The sequence below is a fragment of the Bos taurus genome, chromosome 8 (assembly GCF_002263795.3).
Source record: "Bos taurus isolate L1 Dominette 01449 registration number 42190680 breed Hereford chromosome 8, ARS-UCD2.0, whole genome shotgun sequence".
Lineage (NCBI taxonomy): Eukaryota > Metazoa > Chordata > Mammalia > Artiodactyla > Bovidae > Bos > Bos taurus.
In genome coordinates, this window is record NC_037335.1 from 9,980,898 (window position 1) to 10,000,287 (window position 19,390).

At 42.0% G+C, this 19,390-nt stretch overlaps 1 protein-coding gene across 5 annotated transcripts in view; it reads right to left on the minus strand.

The window, feature by feature from the left end:
- Nucleotides 1-19,390, minus strand: part of EXTL3 (exostosin like glycosyltransferase 3) — a 143,926-nt gene that overhangs the window by 15,554 nt on the left and 108,982 nt on the right. For all 5 annotated transcript variants that reach the window (XM_005209868.5, XM_059889289.1, XM_005209869.5 and 2 more), the window contains 2 exons: nucleotides 14,995-15,139; nucleotides 10,112-10,240 (listed from right to left, as the gene is read on the minus strand). In XM_005209868.5, the coding sequence (XP_005209925.1) occupies nucleotides 10,112-10,240; nucleotides 14,995-15,139 (274 nt within the window). The remainder of the gene's footprint in view (nucleotides 1-10,111; nucleotides 10,241-14,994; nucleotides 15,140-19,390) is intronic.

Here is a 19,390-nt window from a genome sequence, read left to right on the forward strand (position 1 = left end):
TTTAACAGGAAAATACTGGAAAACTACCCATCAAAGGGGGACTAGTTAATTATAAAATACTGCACATCCATTAAAAAGAACAGGAAAATACTGGAAAACTACCCATCAAAGGGGGACTAGTTAAATAATTATAAAATACTGCACATCCATTAAAAAGAAGTTTAAGAAAGTCATATTTAAAGACAAGGGAAAGTGATCATATTATAGTTTACTGGTTATTATGATGATGAATTTCCAGCAATCAGGAATGTACGCAGAGTAACACAACAGCTTCACCGTCGGCAACACGGCAGCCCCGACAATCTAAGCCCCTCAGCAGAGAATGCCCGAAAAGGCAGGACGAAATATAGAAACCACCTCTTTAAACATACTGGCTGAGCTTGTAAGGAAAGAAATGAAATCCTCAGAAGTCAAAGGAGTGAGAAGGCTTGAATCCGGAGAAACAGTCAGGAGCTCCAGTCTTCCGGAAGCTGGGGCAGCCACTGTCATCAAATCAGATCAGAAACATGCTGAAGCCACAGAAACAAGCGGAAGGCCACGTGGGTGGGAGGCGGCCCCACAGAGCAAGGTGGTGAAGCACCGCTTCCTTCTGAGTCTGAGCTCCAAGAGGAGGAGGAAAATCTCCTCTGAGAAACTATAACCTCAAGCCGGCCTCACACAGCTGAGGCTACAACTTATGTCACCCGTGTGTCCCAATATGCTAGTTTAGCGTGAACAGGTCTTAAGCAGGGGGTGAGCCCAGGCACGTGAGAGAAACAAGTGCAAGCCCTCTCAGATCCAGGCCTCAAAGCAGGGCAGTCAGTAGCATCCAAAGAGTATGACCTCACAGTCAAAAATCGCACAACAGGGATGGGTCACATGGAGGAGAATATGCAGAAAGAAACAACAGAAGAAACACTGCCCAGCAGCAGGACTCTGAGACAGGAACGGTAAACGGGTCTCAGGTGCACAGTGAGATGTTGGAAGATTACGCAAGGTTTGATGGAAGAAACAGGGGCTATCAGAAAAAGCCCATGCGGACATGAAAAGGAGCCAGATGAGGAGGCCCCTGGTGAGGCAGTGGTCAACACCACGCCTCCAACGCAGGCAGTGCGGGTTCAATCCCTGGGGAGGGAACCAAGATCCCACATGCTGCGTGGCGCAATCAAAAAAGAAAAGGAAAAAGAACCAAACAGAACAACAGAAACGGAAAGTACATAAACTTATTGTGATCATCATCTCGTGATGGTTTGTAAGGCAAATCAGTAAGTTGCATGTCAATTACATCTCAATAAAACTGGGAAGAAAAAAAAGTATACTGAATTAAATCAGATACTCAGTGGATGGGTGAAGAGAAAATCAGTGATAAAAAGTATACTAAAATTATTCCCAGAATGGAAAATACTGGAAAAAAGCTTTAAAGAAATATGAAAGCAAGATGAAGAGACATGGAGGGCTTACCTGGTGGCTCGGTGGTAAAGAATCCGCCTGCCAATGCAGGAGACACAGGTTCAATCCCTGATGTGGCAGATCCCACAGGCCTCAGAGCAACGAAGCCCACACGCCACAAGCACTGGACTGCGCTCTAGAGGCGGGGAGCCCTAGAGCCCTGTTGAAGCCCGCAGGTCCTGAGCCCGCGTTCCGCAACAAGAGAAGCCACCACAGTGAGAAGCCCGGGCACCGCAACTAGAGAAAAGCCTGAGCGACATCGAAGACCCAGCACAGCCATAAATAAATAAATAAATAACATTATTTAAAAAAAAAAAAAAAAAGACTGAGAGACGTGGAAAGAGATAACTGTATGATTCCATTTATTTAAAGTTGAAAACTGATCCTGGAACAGAAAAAAGCTATCATTCCCGCAGCTGAGCTCTCCTTCCTGCTCTGAGCTGAGCCACCTGCCTCCTGGGGCCCAGTGCACACTCTGCCCTTCTGGATAGATCCCTGCAGGAGGGCGCGTGCAAGGCAAGACACTCCTGAAGTACAAGATTACGTTAGAGGGGACCTGTCTTAGCAAATACAAAAACTAATTCTAAAGCTATGACAATTCATGTGAATTTGGCACGTGAACAAACTGGACCAGCAGGCCAGAGTAAAGAACACGTGAATAGACCCACGTGCACACAGACGTGTGCTGAGTGACCTTCCAGCACTGCACGCCACTGGGCATGGGTGAACTGAGTGTGCAATGAATGCTGCTTAGGAGACAAAAAAATGAAATTGGGGCCCTAGCCCACATTATACACAAAAATCACTTCAACAAGGGTTAGTGATTTAAATACAACAAGGCAAAACCTAAAACTTTTAGAAGGGTATGGGGGAGAGCCTATTTAAGACTCTGGGGCAATGAAAATAAACTACAGTCACAAGCATCAACACTGACTGAGCTCACAGACTGACTTCTTAAAAACCTAAATGCAGAGGAACACATATAGTCTGATTTCATTTACATAAAATTTAAAGACGCCAATCACTTAGAGATGAATGAGTGAGTGAAAATCGCTCAGTCGTGTCGGGCTCTTTGTGACCCCATGGACTATTCAATACAGTCTATGGAATTCTCCAGGCCAGAATCCTGCAGTGGGCAGTCTATCCCTTCTCCAGGGGATCTTCCCAACTCAGGGATCAAACCCAGGTCTCCCACATTGCGGGCAGATTCTTTACCAGCTGAGCCACAAGGGAAGCCCAAGAATACTGGAATGGGCAGCCTATCCCTTCTCCGGAGGATCTTCCCAACTCAGGGATCAAACCCAGGTCTCCCACATTACAGGCGGATTGTTTACCAGCTGAACCACAAGGAATGCCCTAGAAATGAATACATATCGGTAAAAACGCTTTTCTTTTTAAGAGAGGAGGGGAAGGGGATTTTTAAAACTAAACTCAGGGTAGCAGTTATCAATGGAGGGAAGCAGCAGGCCGGGATTACCAAGATACATATACAAGGAGCTGGTAGTGAGAATGTTAAACTTTCTCATTTTTAGTTATCATTTTTATTGCACGGGTATTTGTTGACTCAGCTCTCCCAATGCACTCCCAGGTTCCATCCCTGGTCAGGGAACTAGATCCCACATGCCACAACCAAGATCCAACACAGCCAAATAAATAAGTATCTCCAAAAAGAATCAAATATGGCTATGTGTGTATGAAACATACATTACTATCGGTTAAAACATATGAATGAAATGTTATGCTTAAAGGGGGGAAGAAGACAACAAACAAGCAAACTCACCAGGTTTGTCAAATACTGACACTTTGTCCTATTTGTTTTAGGCTACACATATATTTTTCTTTTTTTTTTTGCAAAAGAAACAGAATATTACAAAGAGTTAATCCGTATGCCACCACTCCCTCCCTCCTTTCCTCTCCTGCAATGCCATGGGGAACATGACCTTCAGTTATACTTGACAAAACCAACTTTCTTCAAAATAAATGTCCCAATGTACACCCACCAGCCCTGATCAACATCTGCAATTTCTACACATCCTTACAGCCATCTAGTACCATCACACTTTCATTTCTGCCCACTTGATGGTATAAACTATATCATATTGTTTTAACTTCCACTTCCCTGATTATTACAGAAGATCAGCACCCTTCCACATGTTCATTAATCATCTAGGTTTCTACTACACTGAACTACTTTCTTACATACTTAATGAATCAACTGAGTAGTCTTCTCCTTTGGAAATCCTTTATCTGGGTATCAATTCTTTGTCATGTACCAGGACTGCAAACGTCACATCTAGATATAGAGTTTTTTGAACAAAGCTTTGAACTTTAATACATTCCAACAAATCAATCTTCTCCTTCAGATTTTGTACTGTTTCTGTCTATATCACAAAAATACTTCTGTATTTTTTGTTAGAAGTTTTAAAGCTTGCTGTTAACACTTGGTTTATTACGCCATCTGGAATTTCCTTTGTGTATGGTATGACATGTACTTCTGTTCCATACAGAAAGTGTTATTCCCAAGATGCCACCTTTATCATATGTCAAGCTTCCATGCAGGCGTGGGCCTGTGTCTGCATTCTGCCCTGTAGCACTGACTTTGTCGGTTTCTGTGCCAAGATCACAGGCATCTGTAATGATTATGTACTTTAATACCGAGCCACGCTTTCTGACAGGGTCAGCTGCCCTCTTCCTCACTAGTGCCTTAGCTATCCTGGCTCTTTGCCTTTCAACACAAATCTGAGGATCTCTTTGTCAAGTTTCACTCCAAGCCAAATTAAACCAAATAAAGTATTCTACTAGAATTTAGGGGTTTTTTTGATGGTATGGTGGTTAATTTTATTGCCACCTAACAGGATTTTGATTAGAGTTACACGGACATTTTACACCTGGGGAGAACTGCTATCCTGACCATGTGAATGTGGATGTGGTCTCTACTTCCATTTATTTACTGGGTAACCTTGAGAAACCTGTATGCAGGTCAGGAAGCAACAGTTAGAACTGGACATGGAACAACAGACTGGTTCCAAATAGGAAAAGGAGTACGTCAAGGCTGTATACTGTCACCCTGCTTATTTAACTTATATGCAGAGTACATCATGAGAAACTCTGGGCTGGAAGAAGTACAAGCTGGAATCAAGATTGCCAGGAGAAATATCAATAACCTCAGATATGCAGATGACACCGCCCTTATGGCAGAAAGTGAAGAAGAACTAAAAAACCTCTTGATGAAAGTGAAAGAGGAGAGTGAAAAAGTTGGCTTAAAGCTCAACATTCAGAAAATGAAGATCATGGCATCCGGTCCCATCACTTCATGGGACATAGATGGGGAAACAGTGGAAACAATGACAGACTTTATTTTTGGGGGCTCCAAAATCACTGCAGATGGTGACTGCAGCCATGAAATTAAAAGACACTTAGTGCTTGGAAGGAAAGTTATGACCAACCTAGACAGCATATTAAAAGGCAAAGACATTACTTTGCCAACAAAGGTCTGTCTAGTCAAGGCTATGGTTTTTCCAGTGGTCATGTATGGATGTGAGAGTTGGACTGTGAAGAAAGCTGAGCACCGAAGAATTGATACTTTTGAACCGTGGTGTTGGAGAAGACTCTTGAGAGTCCCTTGGACTGCAAGGAGATCCAACCAGTCCATCCTAAAGGAGATGAGTCCTGGTTATTCATTGGAAGGACTGATGCTAAAGCTGAAACTCCAGTACTTTTGCCACCTCATGCGAAGAGTTGACTCACTGGAAAAGACTGGGAGGGATTGGGGGCAGGAGGAGAAGGGGACGACAGAGGATGAGATGGCTGGATGGCATCACTGACTTGATGGACATGAGTTTGAGTGAACTCCAGAAGTTGGTGATGGACAGGGAGGCCCAGCGTGCTGCGATTCATGGGGTCGCAAAGAGTCAGACACAACTGAGCGACTGAACTGAACCAAACCTTATCTTACTACTGACTTCAACAGGGACCTTCTAGACTTTCACAATTAAGTGTAATATTTGCTATAGTATTCATGCAGTCAGTGTTGCGTGTTTTGCTTAGTTGCGTCCAACTCTTTGTGACCCCGTGGACTGTAGCCCACCAGGCTCCTCTGTCCATAGGATTCTCCAGACAAGGACAATGTAGTGGGTTGCCATTCCCTTCTCCAGGGGATTTCCCCAGCCCAGGTATCGAATTCCAGTCTAACACACTGCAGGAACCACCAGAGAAGGCCCCATGCAGTCAATAAATTCTGGAAATTCTCATATTGTATTTTCAAGACTGCCCCTCCCATCTCTCTAGTCTTCCCTTTCTGGCACTGTGTTAGATTTTACAGCCTTCACATCTCTTCATCTTTCTTATTTTCCATCTCTTTATATCTCCATAATACCTTCTCAGAAATGTATTCACATTATTCACGCATCATCTACTAGGTCATTAACTTTCTCTTCAGCTGTCTTATCATTTTATCCCATTCACAAAGACTGTCATTTTAATAACTATAATTTTCATTTCCAGTAGTTCTATTTAGGTTTTTTAAATCTGCATGTTCTATTTTCTTTCTGAATATATTTTTTTCCTGAATAATTTTAAAATTATTATTACTACGATAAACTGAGAAAACAATTAAAATTGGATGGCCCATCCTGTTAATTCCAGCTGAAGAATACTTACCACCCACAGCCAGTATCAGCCATCAGAAGTCCAGTTGCTAGAGTTGAAACTGAGGAGTGATCATAACCACAGGCCAGGGCGCCAAGGGACACTCACACCAGAGATAAAACTCTGAAGAAGTCATGACCCCCAGAGGTCCCTCCACAGGACTCCACCATCCCCTTCCGCCACCCTCTCACCCGCCGGCAGTTCTCTAGACATCTTCCAGTTTACAGACAACAGTGTATCACTTACTACCCTCCCCATCAGCTTCGACTGCAGCAGGAGATGGATGTCAGGGCCTAGAGAAGGCAGGCTGTAATCAAACCACATCCGTGTCCAGTATTCTACTCTGTTCTCCCTGTACCTCATCTCAGACGCCAGCACTCAACCTCAGGGGGAAAAGTCTCTTAACCTGCAAGTGACTCCACTCTGGCACAAAAAGGTATTTATACTGCTTTTATACGGCATTTTCTCCTTATATATGCTCCTTTTATAAAGGTATTTTCACTGAAGCAGTGGTTTCCAAATAAATGTTTTTAATCATGTAACCCACTACTAAAAAAATGTTGTGATTGCAACCCCAATACATTTATTTTTTTAAAAAATGTATATATAGGAACTTCCCCGGTGGTCCAGTGGCTACATAATATACACAGAGAGAGAGGGGGGAAAAAACTGAGGGCCAGAGGAGAAGGGGGCAACAGAGGGTGAGACGGTCAGATGGCATCACTGACTCAGGGGACATGAGTTTGAGGAAACGCAGGAAGACAGTAATGGACAGAGAGGCCTAGTGTGCTGGGCTCATGGGCCACAAAGAGCTGGACGTGACCGAGCAACCAAACAACTGTGTGTGTGTGTGTAACATAATAAAACATTAAGCAGAGTAAATTGTATAAAGTGAAGTTTGAACACTTACTAAAGCAACATCATGGATTATATTTTACACAGGAATATTTCAAGTAATTTAATCTAAGTAAAGGTCTGCTTAGTAATAGTAAGGAAAATCTTGAATAGATGTTGAGAAGTTACTCAGCATTAATATTAAGACACTTACTTATGTATTCTCTCTCTACTTCCTTATCCCATAAGCCATCTCCACCTGTCTTCTCAATGCTTTATGAGTTTTTCATCCTTTATTCTGGATGAAGTCTATTTACATTCTAGATCTCTCCTCTTCAAAAAAATAATAGTACATTATTCAAAGGAACAAGATGAAATTAACCCTGTGTGGTTTATTTACTCAATATTGTCAAGATATTAACATTATTGAAAGAATATAGCTATCACCTAAAACAGTCATGCTTTCCTAATTGTAACAAGGGAGGGGACAGTGAAAATTTGAAGTATTTAAAGCAAAAAAAAAATTACTACTTTACAATATAAAATAGTATATATACCGGATAAAATTAGGTAAATTAATGAAAATACTGAGTTCAAACTGGTTCTATAATATGAAGTAAACAACTGGACTCAGAATTTGAAGACAGGCTCAACTTACTGAGCCTCTGCCTTTAAAAAGTCATTCTAACTTTTCCAGTTTTCACTTTTGTTGTTCAGTCGGTAAGTCATGTCTGACCTTCTGCGATGCCACGCTCCCCTGTCCTTCACTATCCCCCCGAGTTTGCTCAGATTTATGTCCACTGAGTCAGTAATGCTATCTAACCATCTCATCCTCTGCAGCCCCCTTCTCTTTTTGCCTTCAATCTTTGTCAGCATCAGGGTCTTTCCACTGAATCGGATCTTCACACCAGGTAGCCAAAGAATCATGTATACCATAAACAAATTATTTCCACCTCACTCTCTACACTGGAGAGACGTTTAACCAATGAAACACTGGCCTAATAACAGAACAAACATGCTTCCATGAGGATGAAAAATGCACCCCGTCTGTGAGTGCTTAATGTGACTGATGGTATTATTAGGTACCTAATCACTCAGATACTTTAAATTTTCATGAATAATGTCTTATGATCTAATAGGGAGTTATAATTAGAAAGTAAACATCTCGCTCGAGTCCAGTCCCTGGCTACACAAGAAAGGATAAATAAGGACCAGAAAAGTGCACCCATCGTTAATTTCTTTATAAGACCTTTGCCTCCCTTCCTTAGAATTCACAAAGAAGTATGCTTTTTTTTATCATTTACTATCAGATCTACCACTGTAACTGGAAAACATGTCATTTTATATAAAAATACTATCATCATTCAGAGTTTAAAAAAAAAAAACACAATTTGGTGCATTATTTTGCTAATTATTCTTCTCTTACAAGGCTTTAGCAGAAGGCTAAAGAATCTGAGAAACTATGGGGTAACCAGGAGTTAAGTTATGACCCTGAGCCACACTTGGCAAAAGGCTGGAATAGGTATGAATGAAAGCATAAAGCCCCAGGGGCTTCTCTACTTGTCTGTTTTGCTTTGTTGCTGGAATCAGTGTTCTCTAGTTACCACTCTTGCTTGAAACTAAAGATACAGTTTGACCATCATTATTTGTTCAGCCTAGTGGCTACTTAGTCTAGAACTTACATTCAAAATGTACAAGAAGAAGAATGAAATATACACCAAATTATTATTTACTCATGGTCCTAATGATATCCATGAAGTTTAAAGTATTTTACAAAATTAAATAATACGACTTGTTGATGATAATAATATGAGGACATCAGGTGTGAATCCGTAACATAAGACACTGACAGAGCACGGTCACAAACACTAGTAATCGGAACTGACAGACGCTCTAGTATTAACTGCTACAAGGCCTTGACCGTAGCCCTCACCAGGAGCGCTTCCACTTGTCTGAATCCACAATAATGACAGACAGTGATGGGACTGGTCTTCCTGTGCACCAAGTATGAAACTGCTAATAGTCTGGTCAAATCTACTCACCAACTCAAAGACAGAGAAAGCACTCAAATTTCTACAATTTAGGGGGTACTTTTGTTTTGTATAAATACCTTATGAAGAACTTATGTGCCAGGCACTATTCTTAGAGTTTTACACACAGAAATTCTTATATTTTGGGTGCCAAGGACACACCACCTCCCATTCTGGTTTGGTAGTCTGGGGAAGCCTGTGGACCCTCCTTAAAATGCTTTTAGACATGTACAATATAAGAAATTACAAAGGAAATGGCAGAGGATGAGATGGTTAGATAGCATCACTGACTCAATGGACATGCTGCTGCTGCTGCTGCTAAGTCGCTTCAGTCGTGTCCAACTCTGTGCGACCCCATAGACGGCAGCCCACCAGGCTCCCCCGTCCCTGGGATTCTCCAGGCAAGAACACTGGAGTGGGTTGCCATTTCCTTCTCCAATGCATGAAAGTGAAAAGTGAAAGTGAAGTCACTCAGTCGTGTCCTACTCTTTGTGACCCCATGGACTGCAGCCTACCAGGCTCCTCCGCCCATGGGATTTTCCAGGCAAGAGTACTGGAGTGGGGTGCCATTGCCTTCTCATGAATCTGAGCAAACTCTGGGAGACGGTGGAGAACAGAGAAGCTTGGTGTGCTGCAGTCCATGGGGTTGCAAAGAGTCAGACACGACTTAAGGACTGAACAACAACAAAGGAAACAGGTAATACCAAAACACAGAAATACATGTACTCTTTTAGAGGTAACACAATCCAGGGAAAAGTTAGTAACTGCCATAATTTCAAAGAAGTGAGGAAAGTTAACAATACTTCACAATAAACATAACGTGATAGGAAAGTATCTGTGAGTTCCGGTGAAAAATCAGTTACCACCAATCCTCTTATGAATTACAGCCTGTTTTATAACTGATAAAAAGGATAAATTCCAATTCAAGATCAGTGAAAATTAAAGATGTAACATTTCCCCATTCAAATTCCAATCACTGATTTCTATCCATTTACACCTTAGGAAGTGAAGGCCCTCATTAAACCCTGAAGTGATCCTATTTGGCTGGTGGCCTCATCATCCCGTTTCACAGACGAGGACTCTGAAGTACACTGAGTTATGCACTGCACGATTACAAAGTAAGTGAGCTGAGTACACACGCACCCCCAGTCCCGTACACGGCGGGGCCCTACCTTGATGGGGGGTTTCCGAGTGATGTGGGAGACGAGGAAGTTCATGGCGATGTCCTCACAGTTGATGTATTCATCCACCATATCTCGGATGGCCTGGGGCATCACGTAAGAATACAGGTAGGCATAATACTGCCGGGGCAGAAACAGAAGCACATACTGTGTTAGAGGCCACAGTTCTTTGCCTTTCAGTGAAAATACATGCAGGGCTGCTAGGAAGCATGTTGTGGGGGAGGTTGGGGGTGGCAATCTCCAGGAAGCACCACTGGCATTTAGGGAGGTGGGTCCAGGGATGCTGAACACCTGCAAGGCAGATCCTCCACACTGAAGAATCAGCCCATCCAAACTGCCATTATCACCCTCTTTGAGAATCAAACCTTCATGCTTGGTACCACAGTGATTCTGCAACAACATAAACATCTATCAAATTCGGTTGGATACTCGTTCAGCTGAACAATGTTCTCTCTGACAAAGCAAGGGTAAGCGAGGAGGAAAGTCCGGTTATCTTCTCAGACCTCAGTAAGTCACTGAGTAATGAGATGGCAGATCCCGCAGGGCCTCACTTCTCAGTCTGGGCACAGGCTAGCCCTGCCTGAAGCCACCCTCATCCCTGGCCCACACTGTTCACAGCCTCCTGATCGGCCTCCCTGCTGCCTTCTTGCTCCCATCAGTCCATCCTCAGCACAGCAGAGCAATCGTATTAAAACATGGGCCTCCTTTACTCCAAACCCCTCAATGGCTTCTCATCTCACTCAGATTAAGCCTAAGTTCTTAACATGTCCCACAAGGTCCACAGGTGTGCACTGGCTCACACCTACCAATGAATGTCGACTGCTGAACTTTCAGGGATTTTAGGAATTTTGTGACCTTGTTATGAAAAACAGCCATTATTAAAAATAGAATTACACATACTTTAATTCCCTGGTGGTTCAGCAGTAAAGAATCTGCCTGCCAATGCAGAAGACGCGGATTCTACCCCTGGGTTGGGAAGATCACCTGGAGAAGGAAATAGCAACCCACTCCAGTATTCTTGCCTGGAGAATCCCATGGACGGAGGAGCCTGGCGGGCTACAGTCCATGAGGTCATAGAGTCAGACACGCCTTAGCGACTAAATGACAACTGAAAACTAAATACATTATATTAAAAGCCAATAAATACCTAAAGCTCATCACTTATTTAACTAGTTAACACAATTATAACTATTTATTACATTTATCATCTTTTTTTTTTTTTTTTTAACTTTTTGGTTACGCTGCAAGGCATGCAAGATCCTAGTTCCCCAACAAAGGATCGAACTCTCGATCCCCTGCAGTGGAAGTGCAGTCCTAAACGCTGGACCCCCAGGGAAGTCCCACATTTACTGTCATCTTGAGGCTGCTCGTGCCTATTGTAACTGTCTGGTGAAAATACTACGAAACTGGCATGTAACTGCTCATCTCTTCCAACAGCCACGCTCAGTGACTCATGTTGTTAACCTGAACTCAGTCATGGCAAGAATATTTGCACCACAGAAGTGAATAAATGCCATAAAACACCACAAATGGTAAGCGAGATCTGGTGCAATATGCTGATGATGAATGAACAGGTGAGGTGTCCAATAAAACTGACTTAGGTATCTTTTTACCTTAAATGGTAGAATCTATACAGCAAAACAACCATAAAATTTTTGTACCCAACAGTGGTTTGCTGGTTATCTTGTGACAAAATACTTAAGAGATGGTGAACTTAAAAGATGAATTATACATCTTTCTTTTACGAAAAGAAAGATTGACCCTTTAACTGGCCACTGCCTATCATTAGCATGCTAATAAGAATATTTATTAATTAAAAATCCATATCTTTATCAAGGGAAACATGACATTATACGAAAAAAGAACTGACTTAAAAGCATATGGTGAAAGCATTATGAAAACAAATATTTAGAAGTATTTCCACTGTTATATTATCTTTATGCCAAAAATAATTTTTAAAACACAGAGAAACTTTGTAATCTGTTTAAAAATCTTCTTAATGTTTCAGTGAATTTAGAACCTACTCTAAAATATAAAATGCAATTTCTGCTCATTAGTTTGCTTAAAAAAATTGGTGCCATAGAAGATGAAAATTCAACAATTTCAACAAAATACTACCAAATTGGTAGATAAGCATCAGGACTTTGGAAGCAGGGCAATAAGGTATTTCTTCCAGGGACAGTGATTAAAACAAAGTATCAGAAATGTGCTTAATTTAGAAACAGACCAATTTAGAAACAGAACACTGACCTGCCAGTATACAAAGTGTCAAATCAAGATTTTCAAAAATAAAAAGGCATGTTCAGTCATTGCTCTCACTAAAATTTAAGAATTTAGTGAGACTATTATTTTGAAAGTGTTTCATCTTATCTCAACCATATAAAAATTTCTGTAAGTATGGTAGTATAGTACACATACTATAATTTATACATACATACATTTGTGAGGTACCAAAAGTTTTTACTGATAGGCACTTACAGTAAAAAGAAAAAATAACTTGATTGCTCTAGACTAGGGAAGGCCAACTTAGTTTCTTCCAAAGGGCAAACAAGGAAACTTTGGGGGGAAAAGTTCAGTTTGAAGTACTAGGAGAAATACAGGAATGTCCTGAAAATAAATTTACAAGTGAAGCTCTCGGGGAAAGGCAAGGCTGGGTATCACCAGCTTATGGATGCTGAGAAAAGCCACAAGAGCTTGAGAGGACACAAGGACAACACAAAATAAGAAGAGCACTCGGCAATTATACATAAACTAGATCACCAACAAGCACCTACTGAGAGCAGAGGCGACTCTACTCGATATTCTGTAATAACCTTTATGGGAAAAGGCTCTGAAAAAGAACAGCTACGTGTGTAACATGTGCAACTGAATCACTCTGCTGCACACCTGAAACACAACACTGGAAATCAACCACACTCCAGAGTAAAATAAGAACCAAATTTAAAAAAAAGAAAAGCGCTAGATAGAAGTAGAACCCTGTGAAGAAGTGGAGTCGCTTAGTCGTGTCCGACTTTGCGACCCCATGGACTGTGGCCTACTGGGCTCCTCCGTCCGTGGGATTCTCCAGGCAAGAGTACTGGAGTGGGGTGCCATTTCCTTCTCCAGGGGATCTTCCTGACCCAGGGACTGAACCCAGGTCTCCCGCATTGTAGGCAGACACTTTACCATTTGAGCCACTAGAAGTATAATACTTCAATAATTATAGGGAGATAGGGTCCTGGCTGGGTTGGTCAGGAGAGCACGGAGTGGAGATCAGGATGACAGGCCAGGTGGTAACATCTTTGCTGACCATGAACGGATGACTTAGGAGGTTGGTAGTTGGAGCAACAAGACAGATACAACGAGTCTCAAATGTGATTTCACATGACAAGTGAGAAGCAATTGTCAAGAAGAGTCACCAGTGAGCAGTGGAATGGTTCTCTCTACCTGGCTCCAGGGTACAAGTGTGGGGAAATGAATAGTCTCAATCACGGTCCCTGGAAGGAAGGAATAGGCTGAAGGGGAAGCACTGTCCTCAGAGAAAAGTCAGGTTTCAACCAGATCAAGGAGACAGAGGAGGTTTTCTGTGAAGTGGGGGTACAGGCAGTTTGGCCATCCCAGAACAGGGGCTCTTCACAGCCTAAAGAGAGGACCTGGGAGGGAAGGTATGGAGCAGTCCCATCTGTCATTTTTAATTTTCTAGTGGCCACAGTTTTAAGAAATAAAGAGAAACAGTAAAATTAATTAGTAACATATTTTAATTTAAACCAGTGTATCCAAAATAATTGCACTTTATAAAATAATTGCACATACAATCACTCCAGTGTTCTTGCCTGGAGAATCCCAGGGACGGGGGAGCCTCGTGGGCTGCCATCTATGGGGTCGCACAGAGTCGGACACAACTGAAGTGACTTAGCAGCAGCAGCACATACAATCATTCCCTATTGGCTCAGATGGTAAAGAATCTGCCTGCAATGCAGGAGAAATGGGTTCGATCCCTGGGTTGGAAAGATCCCCTAGAGAAGGATACCCACTCCAGTATTCTTGCCTGCAGAATTCCTTGGACAGAGGAGCCTGCCAGGCTACAGTCCATGGGATGGCAAAGAGTCAGACATAACTGAGAAACTAACACTTACTCACCCAACATACAATCAATATAAAAAACTAGTAAAGAGATAGTCTACACTCTTTCTTTCATGCTAAGTTTTCAAAGTCTGGTACGTACAATACTGTACACTGAGAGCACATCTCAGACTGACCAGTCACGTTTCAAGTGCTCAGCAGCCACATGTGCCCAGGGGCTATTTTACAGAACAGATGAAATGGAGAGAGAAGATTAGTCAGGAGCAAGAAAACAGAACAGTTTAGCAACAACAGTACAAGAGAGGAGTAATGACTGGACAGGTCTGCATCCTAAATACTCAACAGAAATCAGGACGTGAAGCAACGTGAAAATTAAAAGCTCTAAGGAATCAAACAGAACTTGCAGAGCCTGAATGGACAGAAGCTTGTGGTGGGGCCTGGGACAGAGGTGGTTGAATCAGGAGAGGGCTACATTCAGCCTTTTGTTGGCCAGGCCATGTCCAGAATGGCTGTGGGGAAACTGGAAAATGTTTTGCCCCAGTGCTCTCAGTTTTACTGAGGGAGAGCCAATGCTCAGGAAGATAAACTGATTTTCTAATGGCCAATGCAGCAGCCTTCCCATCCTGACTTCATTCTAGAGTTGCTATAATCATCTTGATCACTGTCTTTAAAGATAGAAGTAGTGTAATTCTAGCAAGCAAGGGATATGTAAGAAGCATTAGGAGAGTTATCTTTATTTAAAGCAGCATTTCACTGCCACACAAAAGCTCAACTCTGACCAAGTCATGCCAATCCTACCAGCCCTTTCTTACCTTGTGGAAGAAGGCAGCACCTGTCAGCACCATGGACAGCTCACAGGAGTAGTTGGAGTTGTACAGCCAGGACTGATGAGGGATGTCCCACGCATGGTAACGGCCAGGGAAACCCACAATGCGGTCCCGTGCTTCTCTCCACACCCTCATAAAACACAAGCATATGCACACACCTGAGTACCAAGCTCTAAGGTTATCAGAAATGTGTAAAATCATTGCCTCTATTTTGCAGGATCTCTCTTTTTGAGCTGTTACTTTTTTCTTTTTAATTTTATATACCAAATCAATCACAAACCAAACAGAATAAAAACAAAGTATCACCCACAGTTTCCTTAATAAGCACCTGCCTATCAATCCTCTAACTTATTGATGCTGGGGGCCAGCATCTCTCCAGCCCTTGCATACAGAACAAGCTGGAGAAACACGGAAAGGCTCTAAGGAGTCTAAGGCAGTTAAAGGTTTCCAGGATGGGGTAAGTACAATAATCTGCTAAGAAGCAGAAAGAAGGTAATTTTTATATCTATTTCTTTTTAATATTATTTAATTTCTTAAGCTTTACTTTTAAAGATCGTAACATACTAGTATGGTAGGACTTGTACATAATCTATGTACATTGTATACTTAACTCCTCTTTTACTGAGTGACCCCGATCTAACCACAGGAGACTGCTGCCTGGAGTTAGGTGCAACAGTCTAAAATTCTGATTGGAGCAGAGCTGAGGTGGAAATCTGTACCATGAAAAGCAGTGGTCTACAGAACCCTACAAATGAAAGGCTTCATAAATGTAAGAAATAAGCTGGGAATGTTTCCAGGATAAACTTTTCTAACATCTCCAAATTTACCTTACCTCTAGGTAAGGTACAACAAACAAAATCCGTTTCATAGGCTGAAATCCACAGTCCTGCATAAGTGCTTCAGGTGTACCATAAAAAAGGATCCACCACCGCCTCCCTCCACCTCACTCCAACAGAAATTCAAACTGCCTAACAAAGTCCCTCATCACCCATGAAACCTCAGCTCCTAAAGCACACAAGATTTCATTTCAAGAGTCCCTCTCCTGTTAAGTTTGAAAGCAACTAACCTAGTCCAATGGGCTTTCCAGGCGGTCCAGCAGTAAGGAACCCACCTGTCAACGCAGGAGATGCGGGAGACGAGGGTCCAATATCTAGGCTGGGAAGACGCCTGGAGAAGGAAATGGCTACCCACTCCAGGGTTCTTGCCTGAGATCCCAGGGCAGAGGAGCCTGGCAGGCTACAGTCCATGGGGTCACAAAGAGTTGGACACGACTGACGATGCATACACAGACACACACATACACACAGTCTAGCCCAGAAGATGAGAAATTACAACTTATATCAACATAGCAGCCGTCTAGATGGGCGTCCTGCCACATCCCACCCAAACTCTATCCTCATTTATCTCCGAACACAGACTTCCAAACACTCACCTAAAAAGCTATATTTTAATAATATATTTTGACAGTTACAGAATATAAGGATTGTTAATAAATACCAACAGCATATCCGAAGGCTATATCAATACTCCTAAAAATACTGATCCCTTCAAATGCCTCCAGGAACAGAAACCTACCTTCCAGTCCATGATCCCTCACTGCAAAGCTTACACTTTTGCTCTTTTTAAAAATAAAGTTTATTGAGATATAAATCACATAGAAGGCTCACTTGTTTAAAAGTTTATGACTTGCTGGGGTTTAGTATGTAATATATGCAACCATCACCACTTCAGAATATTTTCATAACCTATTAATGAAAAGAAACTCCATAGCCACTAGCAGTTTAGCAGTCATTTCCCATTCACCCCCAACCCCAGTCTCCCACGGCAACCACTAATCTACCTTCTGTCTCCATGGCTCTGCTTGTTGCAGACATTTCACACAAACGGACTCACACAGTACGTGACCTTTAGTGACTGGCTTGTTTCACTTAGCCTGTTTTCATGTTGCAGCACGTGTCAGCACTTCATTCCTTTCTGTTGCCAAGTAATATTCCACTGTATGGATATATGTTTGTTTATCCATTCATCAGCTGATGGACATTCTGATTATACTTCTCTTGTTTTAGCTTTTTTGACAACTGATTTTTCTTTGGTGTGTGGCAAAACACACATGACACAAAATTTACCATTTTAATTATTTTCAAGTATATAGTTCAATGGCATGAAGTATATTCCCACTGTTAAATGATCATCACAATCATTTATCTCCAGAATGTTTCCAGCTTTCCAATCTAAAACCTGACCCATTAAACATTTGGCATTCTTGCCTTCCTTTAGTCCCAGGCACCCGCCATTCTACTTCGTCTCTATGAACCTGACTACTGTGAGTGCCTCATATAAGCTGAATCATGTTATACTTACTGACTCTTATAAATAATGCTGCTATGAACAGTCAGGGACTGTTTTTGTACAGATACATGTTTTCAGTTCTCTTGGGTCTCTTATCCATCACTTAAAAACATACTATTTCCTTCTTTGCTACATAAGCTGAAGTCGGCCAAGATCCACATTATCTTTTGCCAGAGGGACAGTTTCTATGGATGTATTTATTTACTGATTCTAAATCAAAGTACAGCTGATTTACAATTTTTAGGTGCACAGCAAATTGACTAAGTTATATATATTATTTTTCAGACTCTTTTCCATTAAAGGTTATTACAAGATATTGAATAGAGCTCCCTGTGCTGCACAGCAGGTCCTTGTTATCTATTTTATATACATGTGCATGTTAGTCGCTCAGCCGTGTACAGCTCTTCGAAATGACACATGTATAGTAGTGTGTATCTTTTACGTCCAAATTCCTAGATTTAGCCCCCCTCCCCGTTCCCCCTTTGGAACCATCACACTTGCGTCCTGTGTCTCGGTCTGTTTCTGTTTGGTAAATAAGCTCACCTGCATCATTGTTTTGATCCCACATGTGAGTGATACTATATGGTATCTGACTTTCTCTAACTGACTTCATTAGTCTGATAACCTCTAGGTCCATCCATGTTGCTGTAAATGGCATTATTTCATTCTTTTTATGGTTGAAAAATATTCCACGGTATCTATATGCCACATCTTCTTTATCCAGTCATCTGCTGATTTCAACATTTAGGTGGCTTTCATGTCTCAACTACTGTAAACAGTGCTGCAGTGAACGTCAGAATGCGTGTATCCTTTCGAAAAGGGAACCCTCCTACACTCATGGCGGAAACGTAAACTGGTACAGCCACTACGGAGAACAGTATGGCGGTTCCTTAAAAAACTAAGAACAGAGTTATCATGTAATCCAGCAATCCCATTCCTAGGCATACATAGGGAAAAGATGAAAACTCTAATTCGAAAGCAAAGTTTTTAGATCAAAGGATGCCCAAATAAATGAGAGAATACTCAGGGTAATAGAAGATTTGGAAGTAGAGTCAGAGATAATTCACTTGTCTTATAACCAGAGACTAAACCTCAAATTTCTAATGATGGTAAGAGACTCTTAACCACTTGATAATAAAAAGGCAAAGGATCTAAGCAGACATTTCTCCAAAGAAGATAAACAGATGGTCACTGACCACATGAAAAGATGCTCAATACCATCAGTTATAAGGCTTCCATTATTCTCTCACCACTTGGAAATCTGGTGACAAATGGAAAAGATCAAAAATCTTTCTAAATCAAGAACATTCTACAGAAGATAACAAACACCAGTTATCTTAATAAGCTTCAAACTCATCAAAGCAGGACTGCTTATCTAATCATTCTTGGGATCTAGCGCTGATCGGCAATTCTCCTGTTAACACCCCATGACTCTGTCCACAGCCTCCAGTCCCTCAGCAGACTCTTAAGTACATCACGCTGTATCGGAAACACCCCACCTTCCCGTCCCTCCCGTCACCATCGATAACAACAACTGTGATGGCAAAGGCCCATCTCTGCTATCATCACATGGCTTTTTTTCCCTTCATAAAATCAAGGCAAGAGAGCTGCTTACTTATTATTATGGTAATGTGAAATCCAGTGGGATTTTCACAACTGCTAACAACAGATTCTCGCCTCAATAACATAGTGGTAGGAGGAGGTCAGAGGAAATGAGAGGCTGGCTGAGGGGGAGGAAGAGCAGATGTTCCACTTTGTCAGAAATGTGCCAGGTGACTACACACGGACCTAAGAAAATAGAGCAGTAAAGCTGCTGCGCTTCCATCCAAGCGTCTGCACTTACCACCTAAGCTGAAGCCCGGAAGCTAGGGGTCGGCCAGGCTCTCAGGGCCCGAAACAAAAGCACAGAGAAAAGAGTTTTTGTCCTGGAATCTATACTTCGTTTGAATGAGATCCCCAAAGATATCTACTCCAGTGTTTCTCAAACTATGTGGCAAAGAAGTAATTTTCCCCGGGCTTGGTCATGCTTTTG